This window comes from Musca domestica, unplaced genomic scaffold (genome assembly GCF_030504385.1).
Source record: "Musca domestica strain aabys unplaced genomic scaffold, Musca_domestica.polishedcontigs.V.1.1 79, whole genome shotgun sequence".
Classification (NCBI taxonomy): Eukaryota; Metazoa; Arthropoda; class Insecta; order Diptera; family Muscidae; genus Musca; species Musca domestica.
Window position 1 is genome coordinate 2,729,017 of NW_026712406.1, and position 14,857 is coordinate 2,743,873.

At 35.9% G+C, this 14,857-nt stretch overlaps 1 protein-coding gene across 2 annotated transcripts in view; it reads right to left on the reverse strand.

Moving 5' to 3' along the window:
* LOC101893452 (tyrosine-protein phosphatase 99A) overlaps positions 1-10,809 on the reverse strand; it is a 606,223-nt gene extending 595,414 nt beyond the window's left edge. Inside the window, exon 1 of one of the 2 annotated variants that reach the window (XM_059130728.1) lies at positions 10,334-10,807. In XM_059130728.1, the coding sequence (XP_058986711.1) occupies positions 10,334-10,451 (118 nt within the window). In that variant the 5' untranslated portion in view covers positions 10,452-10,807. Of the gene's footprint in view, positions 1-10,333 lie in introns of both variants that reach the window. The other variant, XM_059130726.1, reaches the window with a different exon arrangement.
* Positions 10,810-14,857: the final 4,048 nt, after the last annotated feature.

The window sequence follows — 14,857 nt, forward strand, 5'->3', positions numbered from 1 at the left end:
TATATGTGGGTGAGGTACCAGGAATAGTCGTCCGTAGTATTCCATTTTCGTACTTCATCCAATACAGATACAAATATTAGTTTGGGGGAAATTACAAGAAAATCGAACATTTATATCCAGTTTTATTCATATTCATCTCATATTTATGGTTCAGAAAAATATGTAGATAGAAGAATCGCTGACTTGTTTCGCAATTTATGACAGATAAAAGTATTGAAAAGCGTGACCCTTTGTGGCAGAGGTACAAGAAGGGGTTCGCAAAAATGTATATCCTCTTCACGAAAAAAAAAGATCTAGCGTTAGCAAATATGTTTGTGTGCCCGAAATTTGAAGAGAAATTCGCTTTCTTTGAGCATTCGTTTTTTTTTTTTTAAATCTTGAACCCTATGTGGGGGATATACTAGAAGAAATGGTCCGATCTCTACCATCCTTATAACAGATCTTGTGCTGATGGAAATATTGAGGTGTACCAAGTCTGAATGGAATTGGTTGTTAATTTCGCGTCTTATGAGACTCATGGATATTCAAAATATTGACGCTTTGTGGGGGAGGTACCACAAGGAGTAGACCGATATATTCCATCTTCACGCCAGACCTTGAGTTAGTAGAATTAATGGGATTTGTCAAATATGAAGAGAACCGAATGCTTATTTCGGATTTTATTTTCGCTTTGGTTATTCAAAACTTTGACCCTTTGTGGGGAGGTACAAAAAGAATGGTCCGATCTCTACCATCATTACAACAGATCTTGTGCCGATAGAAATATTGAAATGTGTCAAGTCTAAATCGAATTGGCTGTTAATTTCGCATTTTATGAGCTTCATGGGTATTTAAAATGTTAACTCCCTTGTGGGGGAGTTACCAGAAGGAGTGGATCGATATACTCCATCTTCACACCAGAGTACTAGCTTTATAAAAATATTGTGATTTGTGCAATTTGAAGATAATCGGACACTTACATCACATTTTATAACACTTAAAATTATTCATTCATTTTGACCCTTTGTGGGGGAGGTACTTGATGAAATGGACCGATATTGTCCATTTTCGCATCTGACGTAGCACTGATGGAAATATTAGAATTTGCAACGATTGAGCAAAATCTGATTATCCTTTCGCTTCCTGTGCAGTAACATATTTTTTGGACAATTTCGACCTTTTGTGTGGAATGTACCAGAGGGTGTGGACTGATATATCCCATCTTCATACCAGATCTTATTTTTATGAAAATGTTTACATGTACCAAGTCTGAATGGAATCGGATGTTAATTTCTCGTTTTATGGATATTCAAAATGTTGACCCATTGTGGGGGAGGAACTTGATGAAGTGGACCTATATTGTCCATTTTCACAACTGACCAAGCACTGGGACAAATATTAGGATTCGCAAAGTTAAAGCAAAAACGATTTATCCTTTCCCTTTCTGTGCAGAAAAAAATATTTTTTGCAAATTTTGACCTTTTGTGGGGGAGGTGCCAGAAGGAGTGGATCGATATTGCTCATTTTCGAACTCAATCTAAGTTTGATGATAATATTACGATGTACCAAGTGTGGACTGACTCGGATTCTTCCTTCGAGAGTTATTGTACTCACAAGCCAGACAGGCAGACGGACGGACGACGCCAAATGTCCTGAAACGGATTTGGTCCAAATAAACTTAAAGTTCAAAAGCGTTATTTCGATGAGACACATTTTGGCCGCATAAAGTGGGTATATACCCTCTGTAGCCATATGACTGCGGGTATAATGAGGGGATTTTTTGTGACAACGGAAGTCACCTGCTCATTTCCGACCACGCCATAATAATCAAGTTGACCAGTGATATTATATTTTTTTTGTTTTAAATATATTTTTTCAAATTAATAGTAAAATGCTAAATTCCCTCATACAAGTTACGCTATTAATTTTGCGAAAATTTCCCTAAATCATCGATTGGGTCTCCTTGTTGTTGTTCTCGAAACAAGGGAAACGAAAACGAGTTTTCTTAAGCCATTTACTCTTCCGCGTCCAAAGTGTTATGTAGACGTGTTTTCGTAGATCATCTACAATATGTCGTCTGAAGTGATACGAAGACGAGTTTCGTAAGGCCTCTACGACTCCGCAGTGGAGGACAAGTTTCGCATGTAATTAACGATTTCGCGTTCACCGTAGGAAAATAATGTCAACCGCGAGCTAACAACGACTTCACGACAGAAATATTTGGTTTTCCGATCTACCGAAGAGCCCAAGGACGTGTCATGTTTGGATAGCGTTTCTAAAAATCTAAATTTAGAATATTTCTTACCCCTTCATACACCCAGGGAGTGGACTTTTAAATGTGGGTTTAAAATATTTTAAGAATTACATGACAATTTTACAATCATTGAACCCATTTTGTCCTAAAAAAGTTAAAACTGAGGCATGTGCTTTCCCGATTCCCTCTCTATAGGTTTGCATTTAAAGAAGATTAGATCTACATTGTATTGCTGTAGAGTACACGAATTTAAAAGTATTAAAATCCCTCCATATTCTGGTATTTATTGTATTTTGTTATTTGTTTTTATTTTTCAGAAACTTCCCTCTCAAATTAAATATAAAAACACTCAAATCGTTTCGGAAGCATTTCTATTGTCACTGTAATGCCCTGCCGCCGCACTTACACCCACACACTTGCAACGGAGATTTTCTATTGAATTTGTTCAAATTTTCACAAATGTCAAAATAATCCAAAGCAATTTAACACATGCAACATAGAAAAGTACTTCCTGGTCCATAACCAGCCAACCCTATTCCCTGCACTCTCTTACAATCTGCTACAATTAAACCATGAACTTGTTGTTATTGTTTCCCATGTCATCTGGTCATAAAATCCGAAAACTTTAAATTATTCAAAAAATATGGATAAATTGAAACAAAAAAGGAAATATTTTCAATATTTTTTTTAGGATTTCATAATATTATATTTTGTTTGCTTAACTATGTATGCATGTATGTATGTAAATAGGTAGGTATTAATACATATGAATGACGGAATATTTATATTGATACTTGATGAATATACAAACTATTTTATTGAATATTCATGCAGTCCAATTCATGTATATGCACATAGCATATGTATGTTTGTAAGACTATGGCTACCGGGCCATTATAGGTATGGCTTAAATAAAGTTAGCGTGCAACATACAACTTCAATCGAACAAACTACAACACATTAGCTGTACAGCCCCTCTCGGTGGGATTCGTTTTGTATTGGCAAAAAAAATAATTTGGAATATACGAAAACTAGACATACATATCCATTTAGAATATGTCATTTTGAATCATGTGTAATTACGGTTATGCATTAGGATGTATGGTTGGCTGTGTGTGTGTGCGAAACGGGATGAACAAATAATTTCATATTTATAAAGCCACAAATATTTATAGCCCATTTCATTAGGGTATTAGTGAAACTTTGTGTGTGTGTGTGTGAGAGAGAGATAAATGAAATACGCTAAATGTGACATAGAGAAGGATCAGTGTCCAAGTGAATAGGCAGAGGATTTAATAGTTTTGGGGAAATGCACAAAGAGACACACACACACTTTTCTGTGCGGATGAACAAAGCTACAAAAAATTTTAAAAATGTCGGTCTTCAATAGAAATGACCTCGACCGCCTACAAGAGCAAACATTTTAAGGGCCTTTAAATAATATGTAAGAAACAATTCGTTTAGATTTATCAATTTATGATAATTATTACCTTTACAGGGTGAGATGAAAAAAACTGCAACCAACTTCAGACTGCTGTCATTTCTAAGCCACTCGTCCGGCAGCTGTTAAAATTATTCCAGTGACAGCTCCTTATATTGTTTACAAGCATACAAAAGCATTTTGTTGAGAATTTTCCAGAAAAAAAGTTCTTCGTGATGGAATTCAAGCGTGATAGTGTGATTACTTTTTATTTCGCTGAAAAGCCACACGTGGCTATCGTTAGAGCACTCCAGCATTTAAGTGTGCATAAATAATTTGTATCTCGTACCATCGCTCGTTACCGTGATACTGGAAGCGTAGCCCGACGTCAAGGAAGTGGACGGAAGAAAACAGTAACATCAGCAGAAATGGTTCGAAAAGTAAGGAACCGACTTGATCGAAACCCGCGTCGCAGTGGCCGAAAAATTGCTTGTGAGCTGAACGTATCGCAATATTCCATTCGTCAGATATTGAAAAATGAGATCGGGGTAAAGCCATTGAAAAAGTGCAAGAACTTACACCGCAACCGAAAGAAAATAGACTCAAAAGAGCTAAAGAGTCGCTTCGCTTGGCCGAAAGTGGTGAACTGTCGAATTTAGTTTTCTCCGATGAGAAAACATTCGTTGTCCAGCAGTTTGTAATCAAACAAAATGATAGTTTTACTTGCCAAAGAGGTCAGCTGAAAATGTCCACCTTCGTTTGGCCACCAGAACTCAAGCGCCGGCCATGGTGATGGTGTGGTCCTCCATAACAGCCGATTGTCGCTCTCCGCTCGTATTCACAACCATCGACTGTGACATCAGAATAAATGACGAATACTATAGCGAAAATTTTCTGGAAGGGGTTTTGAAGCCTTGGGCGCGAAAAAGGTTGGCCGCAGACCTTGCACATTCCAACAGGACTAAGCACGCGGCACCCAAGAGTATTAGCAAAATGAGGTTCCTCGCTTCATTTCCATCGCACAGTGGCAACCAAAATCTCCGGATACCAATCTGTTGGACTATTGTGTCTGGAGTATTTTGGATAACAAGGTTGGCACTAACAAATACCAAAGTCTCGATCACCTCAAGCAAGCGCTTAGCCGGGAATGGGCCAAAATGCCGCAGAGCAACATTCGGGCAGCGTATGACGGTTTCATTGGCCGTTGTAAGGCCATAATTCGCTTTTGCTTACATACAATAAAATTGAAAAAAATTATGGCGTTTTAATTTATTCCAGTTTTTAGTTTCACCCTGTATATCTGAACTGATTTCGATCAAATTTGGCATATTTTTTTAGGCCTAATTTGGTCGCATGTGCGAAATTTCCCTATTATTTGGGCTGATAGGGAAACCTATTGAACTCTATTTAAATTGGAGATAATCGGTCAAAATTTAGATATATCTCCCATATATATCTTCGTCCGATTTGCCTTTTATTGTGCGCCAAACGTGTAATATCAGCCCGAATAGTATGGAATTTTGCACATACAACCAAATTAGGCCTGAAAATAAGTATGTCAAATTTGATCGAAATCAGTTCAGATATACCTATAGCTCCCATATATATTGTCCATCCGATTTCCTATTTTTGTCCTCAGCAGCCGTAATATGCACTCTGTAACAACAATATTTGGAGAAATATATCAAATACAGCTCAGAAATAAATTTGCTAAATATTAACGAGATCGGTTCAGATTTGGATATAGCTCCCGTACATAAATTCGTCCGATTTACCTTTTATTGTGCACCAAACGTCTAATATTTGCCTAAATGGGATGGAATTTGGCACTTACGGCCGAATTGAGCAGTAGAAGCAAGTGTGTCAAATTTGTTGAAGATCGGTTCAGATGTAGCTATAGCTTCCACATATTTTGTTCATCCGATTTGTTATATTTGTTACCCACAACCCTAATATGCTCTCCGTAACAACGATAGTCAAGGAAATATATCAAATACAGCTCAGAAATATCTTTGCCAAATTATATCGAAATCGATTCAGATTTGGGTAGAGCTCCCATATTTTTTTTTTATCCGATTTAAATTATTTAAATTACCAAATGGGCAACATATGTCCGAAATTAAAAGATACAAATAATCGTAACACTTTTTATTGTTATGTGGAGCTCTACTAAATTAGCAAAGTGGTGTAGGGTATCATACTTTAAGACTTTCTTTACTCGTTTTATATTGAGCATAATTTTAATTAAAATAATTGGTATTAATAATTCAAATTACCAACAATAGCATATATTTTATTTGAAAACGAAAAAAAATGACATCTGACATTTGTCGTTAAATGTTGAGTCATTAAGTCCTTAAATACCTTTATTTATTTTTCTACTTTCACAAAAAAAAAACACAATGTCCATCAAACAAAAAAAAAACGAAAATTTTCCCCTTTTCAGACTTGCAACTTGTTGAGTAATTCGGTAAATGTGTGTTTGCGTGGTGGCCTTCTTTAATTTCATTCCTTAACCAAACCGCATTCAGTGACGATGGTGGTGATGATGATGATGATGACATGCCAAATCATTGTTGTTCACACATTTACATTTTTATTAAACCACAGAGCGACAAAATAAAAAAGGAAATACACACGAACGCACTAACACACACACACACACACTCCGGCAAAAAAACACAAAGTGTGTGGCATGCAACATTTCCTTTTGATATCCTACCTTTTATAATTTCTGTTTTCATTTTGTTTGGTTGCGCCTATACCTTAGCCCTGTTTGTTTACCCCCTTTTTTTGTTGTTCGTCGTTTTGGTTAATATTGCACTGCTAAAAGCAATTGTATGGCGAGCGCAAAAAAAAATCCGCACATAAAAACATAATAAAACTGTCATCATCTGTTGGCCAGGACAAAAAATAGCGACAATAACATTATCCTTAACGGCAACAAAAACAGCAGCAACAACAACAAAACGGCTAACCGAAAAGAAATGAAATAAAACATGATTTTAATTAAAGTCTTCACATTCTCACATTCTATTGAGAGGTGACATGAAGGAGTCGGAGGTGGGGGTGGGAAGATGGGCGAGGTAGTATTGTAATTAATAAATGTGCGTGTGCGAGAGTGTCCGTGTGTGTGTGTTGGTGTGTCCAAATGGATGGGTGGTGCCGGCCATGTATTTGTTTTACACAACACTTGGCATGTTATCTGTCAATAATCTTGACAACTTATTGACATTTGTGATAGCCAACAATAATTATAATGCGAGTATTCCGAAAATGGCCAATAAAAGCCACAACAACACTAGAGGGATATTAGCAGCAAACATTTGTTACAACAACAAGAGCGACAACAGCTAAATGCAAATGGCCCCGCAAGAAAAACATGTAATGGTCAATTAAGTCAACTCCCAAAAACTAAATAAAACTCGGGATTATTGGCCCATAGTATCATGTTATTGTTAAATAAGCATTTCATTTGGTCTAATAGAAATGAGAAAATACTTGGAACGAGTATTTTTTGGGAGGAGGAGGGGGAGAAATATCCGATATAATCAATTTTCGTTTAATTATGTACCATTTACGGTTGAAGTCCAATAAAAAAAATATAAGGGTTAATATCAGGAAGAATATTTCGGAAATGTGCCAAGGTACCCTCAGCCAGAGAGTATATAGGGTGAGATAAAAAAATGCAACAAAGTCAAACACCATAATTTTTACATTTTGTTCTTAAATTGTATTAAATAACAAGTAATAAAGCAGTAAGTTCGCCCGCGCCGAACTTTGAATACCCTCCACCATTTGAACGAATTAGAAAATTTTCAAAAAAAAAATAAAATCCATTAAAAATTCTTTTCAAATCTTTAAACACCAATATACCGAATATCGGGGGTACCGTTATATGAAGGCTATACGATATCGTGGACCTATATAGATAATCCTCAGTCGAGGTATAAAGTACTCACAAGGAATAACTTGTGTGGATTTTAAGACAATTCCATTGAAAAGGGTGGCATCACATTTTAGAATAAGTTTAGATTTGTTCGAATCGATCACGGCACGAAGCTTCCCGAATGTTGAATTGTGGTATATTGGGGCATTCCCGGCGAAGCGCTTGCTTCAGTTGATCGACACTTTGGTATTTGTTAGTGCCAGCCTTGCTCTCCAAAATACTCCAGACACAATAGTCCAACGGATTTGTATCCGGAGATTTTGGTGGCCATTGTACGCTGGAAATGGAGCGAGGAACCTCATTTTGTAACCAGTCTTGGGTGGCGCGAGCTGAGTGCGATGGTGCTGAGTCCTGTTGTTCCTCCAGAATATTTTCGCAATAATCTTCGGCATTTATTCTGATGCCACGTTCGACTAATACGAGCGGAGACCGACCATTGGCTGTTATGGTGGCCGAAGATGCAAATTTTCAGCTGACCTCTTTGCAAGTAAACACAATTATTTTGTATGTTTACAAACTTCCTCATCGGAAAAAACCAAATTCGGCACTTCACCACTTTTGGCAAAGCGAAGCAACCCTTCAGCTCCTTTGAGTCTATTTTCTTTCTGTTGCGGTGTAAGTTCTTGCACTTTTTGGAATTTCAATGGCTTTAGCTCGAGCTCATTTGTCAATATTTGCCGAAAAGAATATTGCGATATGTTCAGCACACAAGCCAGTTTTCGGCCACTACGACAAGGGTTTCGATCAAGTCGCTTCTTTACATTTCGAAAAATTTCTGCTGATGTTGCTGTTTTCTTCCGTCCACTTCGTTGACGTCGGTCTACGCTACCAGTATCACGATAACGAGCGATGGTACGAGACACAAAAGATTTATTCACATTTAAATGCTGGAGTGCTCTAACGATAGCCACTTGTGGTTTTCCAGCCAAATATAAAGAAATCACACTATCACGCTTGAATTCCATCACGAATAACTTTCTTTCTGGAAAATTCTCACCAAAATGCTTTTTTACGCTTGTAAATAATATAATGTCACTGGAATAATTTTAACAGCTGTCGTACGAGTGGCTTAGAAATGACAGCAGTCCTAAGTGGGGTGAAGTTTTTTTATCTCACCTTGTATATGATTTGATACGGCCCAAAAACGTGAATCATAGAAATAAAGATTTTAGACCATAGGCCTCTTTGAACCAACTCCGTTTCAGGACATTTCAGGATATCTGGTACCTCTCTCACAAGAGGTAGAAAACAACTAGTTTACTACACAGAAAGAGAAAGGGTAATCCGATTTTGCTCTAGCTTTTGCAAATCCTAATACTTGAATCAGTGCTAGGTCAGGTAAGAAAATGGAACATATTGGTTTACTCCATCAAGTTCCTCCCCCATAAAGGCTTAACATATTGAAGAATTATAACTCTTATATTAGGTGATGTAAAGGCCCAATTGTCTTCAAATTACACACATCACAAGATTTTTATTAACTCAAGGTCTGGTTTGAAGATTAAGTATATCGGTCCACTCCCACCAAGGGTCAAAATTTTGAATATCCCTGAAGCTCATAAAACATTGACATCCGAATTCATTCAGACTTGGCACATCTCAATATTTCTATCAACACAAGTTCTGTTATAAAGATGGTAGAGATTGGGCCATTCATTCTGTTACCTCCCACACAAAACGCCAATATTTTGAATAACTAAAACGATTATGAAATTCCATATAAGCATCTGGTTCTCTTCATATTTCACATATACTGTTATTTGTGAATTATGTCTGCAGGATTTTTGGTATTGAAAATGGGCCATGTAGGTCCACGTCTTCGTATAGCCCTAATCTACAGGTACCTCCCGATATGCGGTAACGATATTCTGTATTTTGATGATTTTAGCGACATTATTTACCGGAACTATTTCAAATTTGGTATTCGAAGTTCGTAATGAATTGCCTGTGCAGGTCCACGTCTTCGTATAGCCCCCATATAACGGTAACTCCCGATATTGGGTATTTTGAGGATTTTGGAGGCATAATTTACTGGAATTGTTTCAAATGTCGCATTTGAAGGTCGTAATGAATACTACAGCCTATGACAGAAGATTGTCTGTACAGGTCCACGTCTTCGAATAGCCCCTATTAAACGGCACCCCCGATTTTCAGTGTTTTGATGATTTTAGCTACATTATAAAGGGATTTTTTTCAAGTTTCTCATTTGAATATTGTAATAATTTAAAAGTTGCCTAAGGTCCACGTCGTCGTATATACCCTAATATACTGCTACATTCGGCATTTTTAAGATTTTAACATAATTTTAAACGGATTTTATTTTATTTTATATTTTATTTTTGTACCAAATGGTGGAGTGTATTCAAAGATCGGCCCGGACGAACTTACAGCTTTTTTATTTGTTTTATTATTTATTTATTTTTTTTTTTTTTTTTTTTTTTTTGTAATAATTGAGATGTGATCATTAGTATGCGCGAATAATACGATATTCACCAAATTAACATCATAAACAAAAATAAAACGTACATAAATTAAATAACGAAAAAGAAAACCTTCCAAGGCATTTAAATACTAAATTTGACCCTGACAATTTTATTTCCCTCTTGTATGGGCACACAAACAGCAGGATGGCCTACATTGAATTTCTATTAATACAATCAAAATTAATGACAAAATTTATTTGGGTAAACCTCAAGATGATAATAAAAAACAAACAGGCCAAAAGACTTACCAAATAAACGTCCGGCAATGGCAAATGGTGTCGACAGTGACAGCAACAAAAGACCGGCAAAACCATAAATGATGAGACCCAAATGATTTTTATATTTCGCTGAAATACGAAGAGCCATTTTCGTTGAGGTTGAGTTGGAGGTTGGGTTTACAAATTACAATTGATGTATGTTTTGGAGGAGGATACTGGCTGATGCAGCAGGGCAGCAGTGATACGGCAGGCGGGTGTGGGATCACAACGATATAACTCTTTGGTTTGTTAGATACGAATTTATGTATGTCTGTCTGTCTGTTTGTCTCTTTGCATGTATGTATTTATCTATGTTACAAGAAACATGGCGAGAAAACAAATAAATAAACGAATGGTATTTACAATTTGTTATATTTCTCGTTAGACGCACTCGCAAACACTCACTTACTCACTCACACACAAGAGAGAGGAATATGTATGTGTGTGTGAGTGTCGGTTTATATGTTATTAGCTATTGCTTTGCAATACTTATTTAAACATGCTAACCAAGCAAATGTATATATATATATGTGTGTGTGTAGCTAGCCTGTATTGTTTTGTTGTATTTCCTTGGGATCCTATTTTTATTTCGGTGGTTTCTGGTGGTTACACGGGATTTGTTGTTGGAATAGTTACTGTTTCCGGTTATTACTTTGCGCGCAGAGATTGTATGGATTCGGCGTTGGAGGAAGAGTTTGTGTGTGAGAGTTCCCGTTTCAAGCACTCATACTAACACACATTGGTCCTCCTCATTCCCAACGATTTATGTGGATGTGAGTGTATGTGTATTTTGATAACTATCTTTTGTTTTAATAGTTTTTTTGTTCGGTTTGTTTTTGTCGTTATGCTCGCTATCTTATGTTGGCTTAGCAGTTATGCTGTTTTTTGGTTTTTCTTTTTTTGCGAATTTTTGTGATTTGCTTTATTTCTCTATTTTGTGTTTTTTCCTCTATTTTGGCTTGAGTTTTGTGCTCTGTTTTGTTTTTCTCTTTTATTTTATTTTTTTTCTTTTCGTTCTACTATAGCTTTTTTAACTTATTTTTATTATTTGATTTCATATTTATTCTCGCATGAATTCGCAGTTTTAGTTTCAGTTTTAGCCGTATATACTGTTGCTGCTGGTTCTGCTGCTGCTCTGTATTAGCCATTTGAGTCGAGTTGAGATATGAGCCGTTGTTGTCTCTATTGTCTGCTGGAATTGCTGTGTGGCATTGCATTTTGTTGGTAATTTATTATTTCATGCGGTAGTTGATCATGATGATGATTTTTGTTTTTCGCATTTCTTTTCGTTTTGTTTTTTACATTCATATCTTTTTTAAAGTACGTATACACACACACTCAGAGAAACACTCACATTGTCACAATACATTTGCCATTATTACACAGACGTACGTACATAGTAGGCCCAGTAACATGCCGTAGAATGTATGTGTGTTTGGTTGCTTGTAAATCTCCGGCATTTATAAGTTTTATCTCTGTTCGAGTTAAGTTTTGTTATTTATATTGTTGTATATTTCTATCGTTCTGGCTGCTGTTGTAGTTGTTGCCGTTGTTTGTCTGTCTCCCCATGGGAGATTATAAATTTTTGTGACATTTCATTAAATCGAAAAATTTCTATTGGCAAAACTACCGCAGCAACAACTGCCCCCATAACAAATTTTTGTGGCCGGATTTATTATTTGGTCCAAATTTTCCATTTCATGCCGAGATACATTTTTGAGATCTGTAATAAATTAGAAAGGAAAAAACAACAACAACAATGTGAATAAAGATAAAGCCATGAATGAAATTTGTTTATTTTTATGGAGAATAAAATATTTTATGGGGATATATGTACATACATATATATATTTATATATATATTAGGGTGATAAAATTGAAAGTGATAAAAAAATATAGGCAAGAGGATTTAATCAACTATAGATATAGGATTACTGTAATCTGATTTCTGGTGTCCATATGTTTGTACTGAAGGATTATGAAATTACTGTTCTTGATTTATCTTAAAACAAGTAAAAAAAAGGGGAAAAAAGATTAATTTTGGCCAGGACGAACTTTTAATGCCCTTTACCTTTGGGTAAGGACAACATTTTTATATTAAAGTATCTGCATTCAAAAGTGCTTCAAAAAAACATAAAGTGGGGACCATACTAAAACGGGGAACCTCTATAGACAATTTTATACTTCAAGGATTGTCATCCATCAACTCTTCTTAAATACCAAATTTTAAAGCAATTTCGTTGATGAATGTGACTAGGATTATCAAAATACCGAATTTCGGGGGTATCGTTATGTGCGCTATAGGAAAACGTGGACCTAAATATGCAATGTTCTGCCATTGGAGCTAGAACCCATTATAACCTACAAATACCAATTTTTAAACAAATTCGTTGAAAAATGTGGCAAAAATCATCAAAATTCCGAATATCGGGAGGTACGATCATATGGGGGCTGTACAAAAACGTGGACCAATACGTACACCACTGGAGCTAGAACCCATTATGACCACCGGAGCTAGAATCCGTTATGGCCTACAAATATAAATTTTTAGACAAATCCCTAGAACATTGGCTATTCAAAATGTTAACCCCTCTGTGGGGGAGGTATTAAAAGGAGTGGGCCAATATTTCCTATCTTCAAACCATATCTTGTCTAAATAAAAATATTGGACTGTGTAAAACTTGAAGAGAATAGGATGCTTATTTCGCATTCTATGAGAAATATTATTCAATATATATAAAATATATTATTAAAAAAAAAAAAAAAAAATAGTGGTGTTTCCTATCTCCAGAATAGATCTTGTTTTGATAGAAATATTATGCTGTGCCGAGTTTAGTAGAAACGAATGCTCATATTTCTCATTTTACAACAGTTATAATTATTTCAAATGTTGTTGACATAAAGGAGTTGACCGGTAATGTCCATTTTCCTCCCCGACATGGTACTGATAAAAATATTAGAATTTGCAAAGTTTGCACAACAGTAGATGGTCCTTACTTGTTCTGCAAGGTAAATTATTTCCTGTGAAAATTTATACCTTATGTGGGGGAGCTACCAGAAGAAGTAGGCCGATATTGCCCATCTCCGGAATCAATCTAACATTTGACAAAAGTATTGCGATGTACCAATTTAAATCAAATTGGATACTCATTTCGAGGGTTATCGTGCGCACCAACCAGCCATACAGACAGGCGAAGGGATGGACATCGCAAGAAACGGATTTGGCCCGAAGATACCTAGGGTCTTAAACCGTTTTTTTTTTTTTTATTAGGCACGTTTTTGACTATCAAATGATGTATAGCCTAGGTAGCCATATGGTTGAGGGTTTAAAAATAACTACAGTGTCCCGTATGAAATGCCAAAAATATTCAAAATACGGTATTTTTTTTTTTTTGAATTGGGTTGCGTATGATCTACACATCTGGGGGTCGATTATACGCACTCCTGCTCCGATATCATAATCGAGCTAGAATTTTGAAATTTTGTACGAGGGTCAGCCTTGATGCGTAGGCCTGTGGCAAGGCTGGGTTTTGGGAATTTCGTACTAAAAATATAAAATACTAAAAATTAAATAATTTATATTGGAATGAAAATGGAATTAGCTAGAATTCTAAAAATTTGGAATGAGAGTTTCTGAAGGATTGCAGGATATTTGTCCCGAAGAGTTTATGGAAATTTGAACTTTAAGGTTACAAAAAGCTCTAAATTGTTAGAAAGCTTCTAAAATGTTGCCATTTAGTATTTTGATAACGGATAAAACTAAGAACTTGAAATTTGGTATAAGAATCGATGTTGGTAAGTAAGTTTAATGTTCGAAAGTGCGCTTGGAAGTATGCTAACTGAACCAAATGTGGAATAGTTTGGTTTAAGGTAAACAGAGGAAGCTGGAATTTGGTATTGGGGTCCCTGTTGGTGGTAGGTTTGTGGAAAAGAGCTTGTTTTGAAAATGTGTACTTTAAGTGCACGAAAAGTATTTGGTAAAATTTGGTGTTGGGTCAATAGATAGAATCCGAAATTTGGTATTAGGGTCGCTGTTCATGTGTAGCCTGAACATATGGAAGAGGTTTCAGAAATGTGTACGAATTTGTACGAAAATTACTGAATTATACTATATTTGGTATTGGGTGATAGAATAGCGATAAAACTCTGAAATTTGATTTTAAGATCTCTGTTGTTATTTGTTTTTGAGATTTGGCGGTGGTTTTGAATTGAGTCCAAATTTTGTACAAAAAGTGCTAAATGGTATTAATTTTTTTTTATAAATTGAAAGGTTCGAACTGGAATCCCGAAATTTGATATTAAGGCCTTTGGTGGTATCTGTTAACAAAGTACTATGTGGTACTAAATAGTGACTGAAAATTGTGGCCCTCTGTGGGTGAGGTACCAGAAGGGGTTCGCATATATATATCATCTACACAACAGATCTTGTGTTGGCAAAAATGTTTGGATGTGTGAAATTTGAAGAAATTCGGATACTTATTTCAATTTTATGTGGGGGACGTACCAGAAGAAATC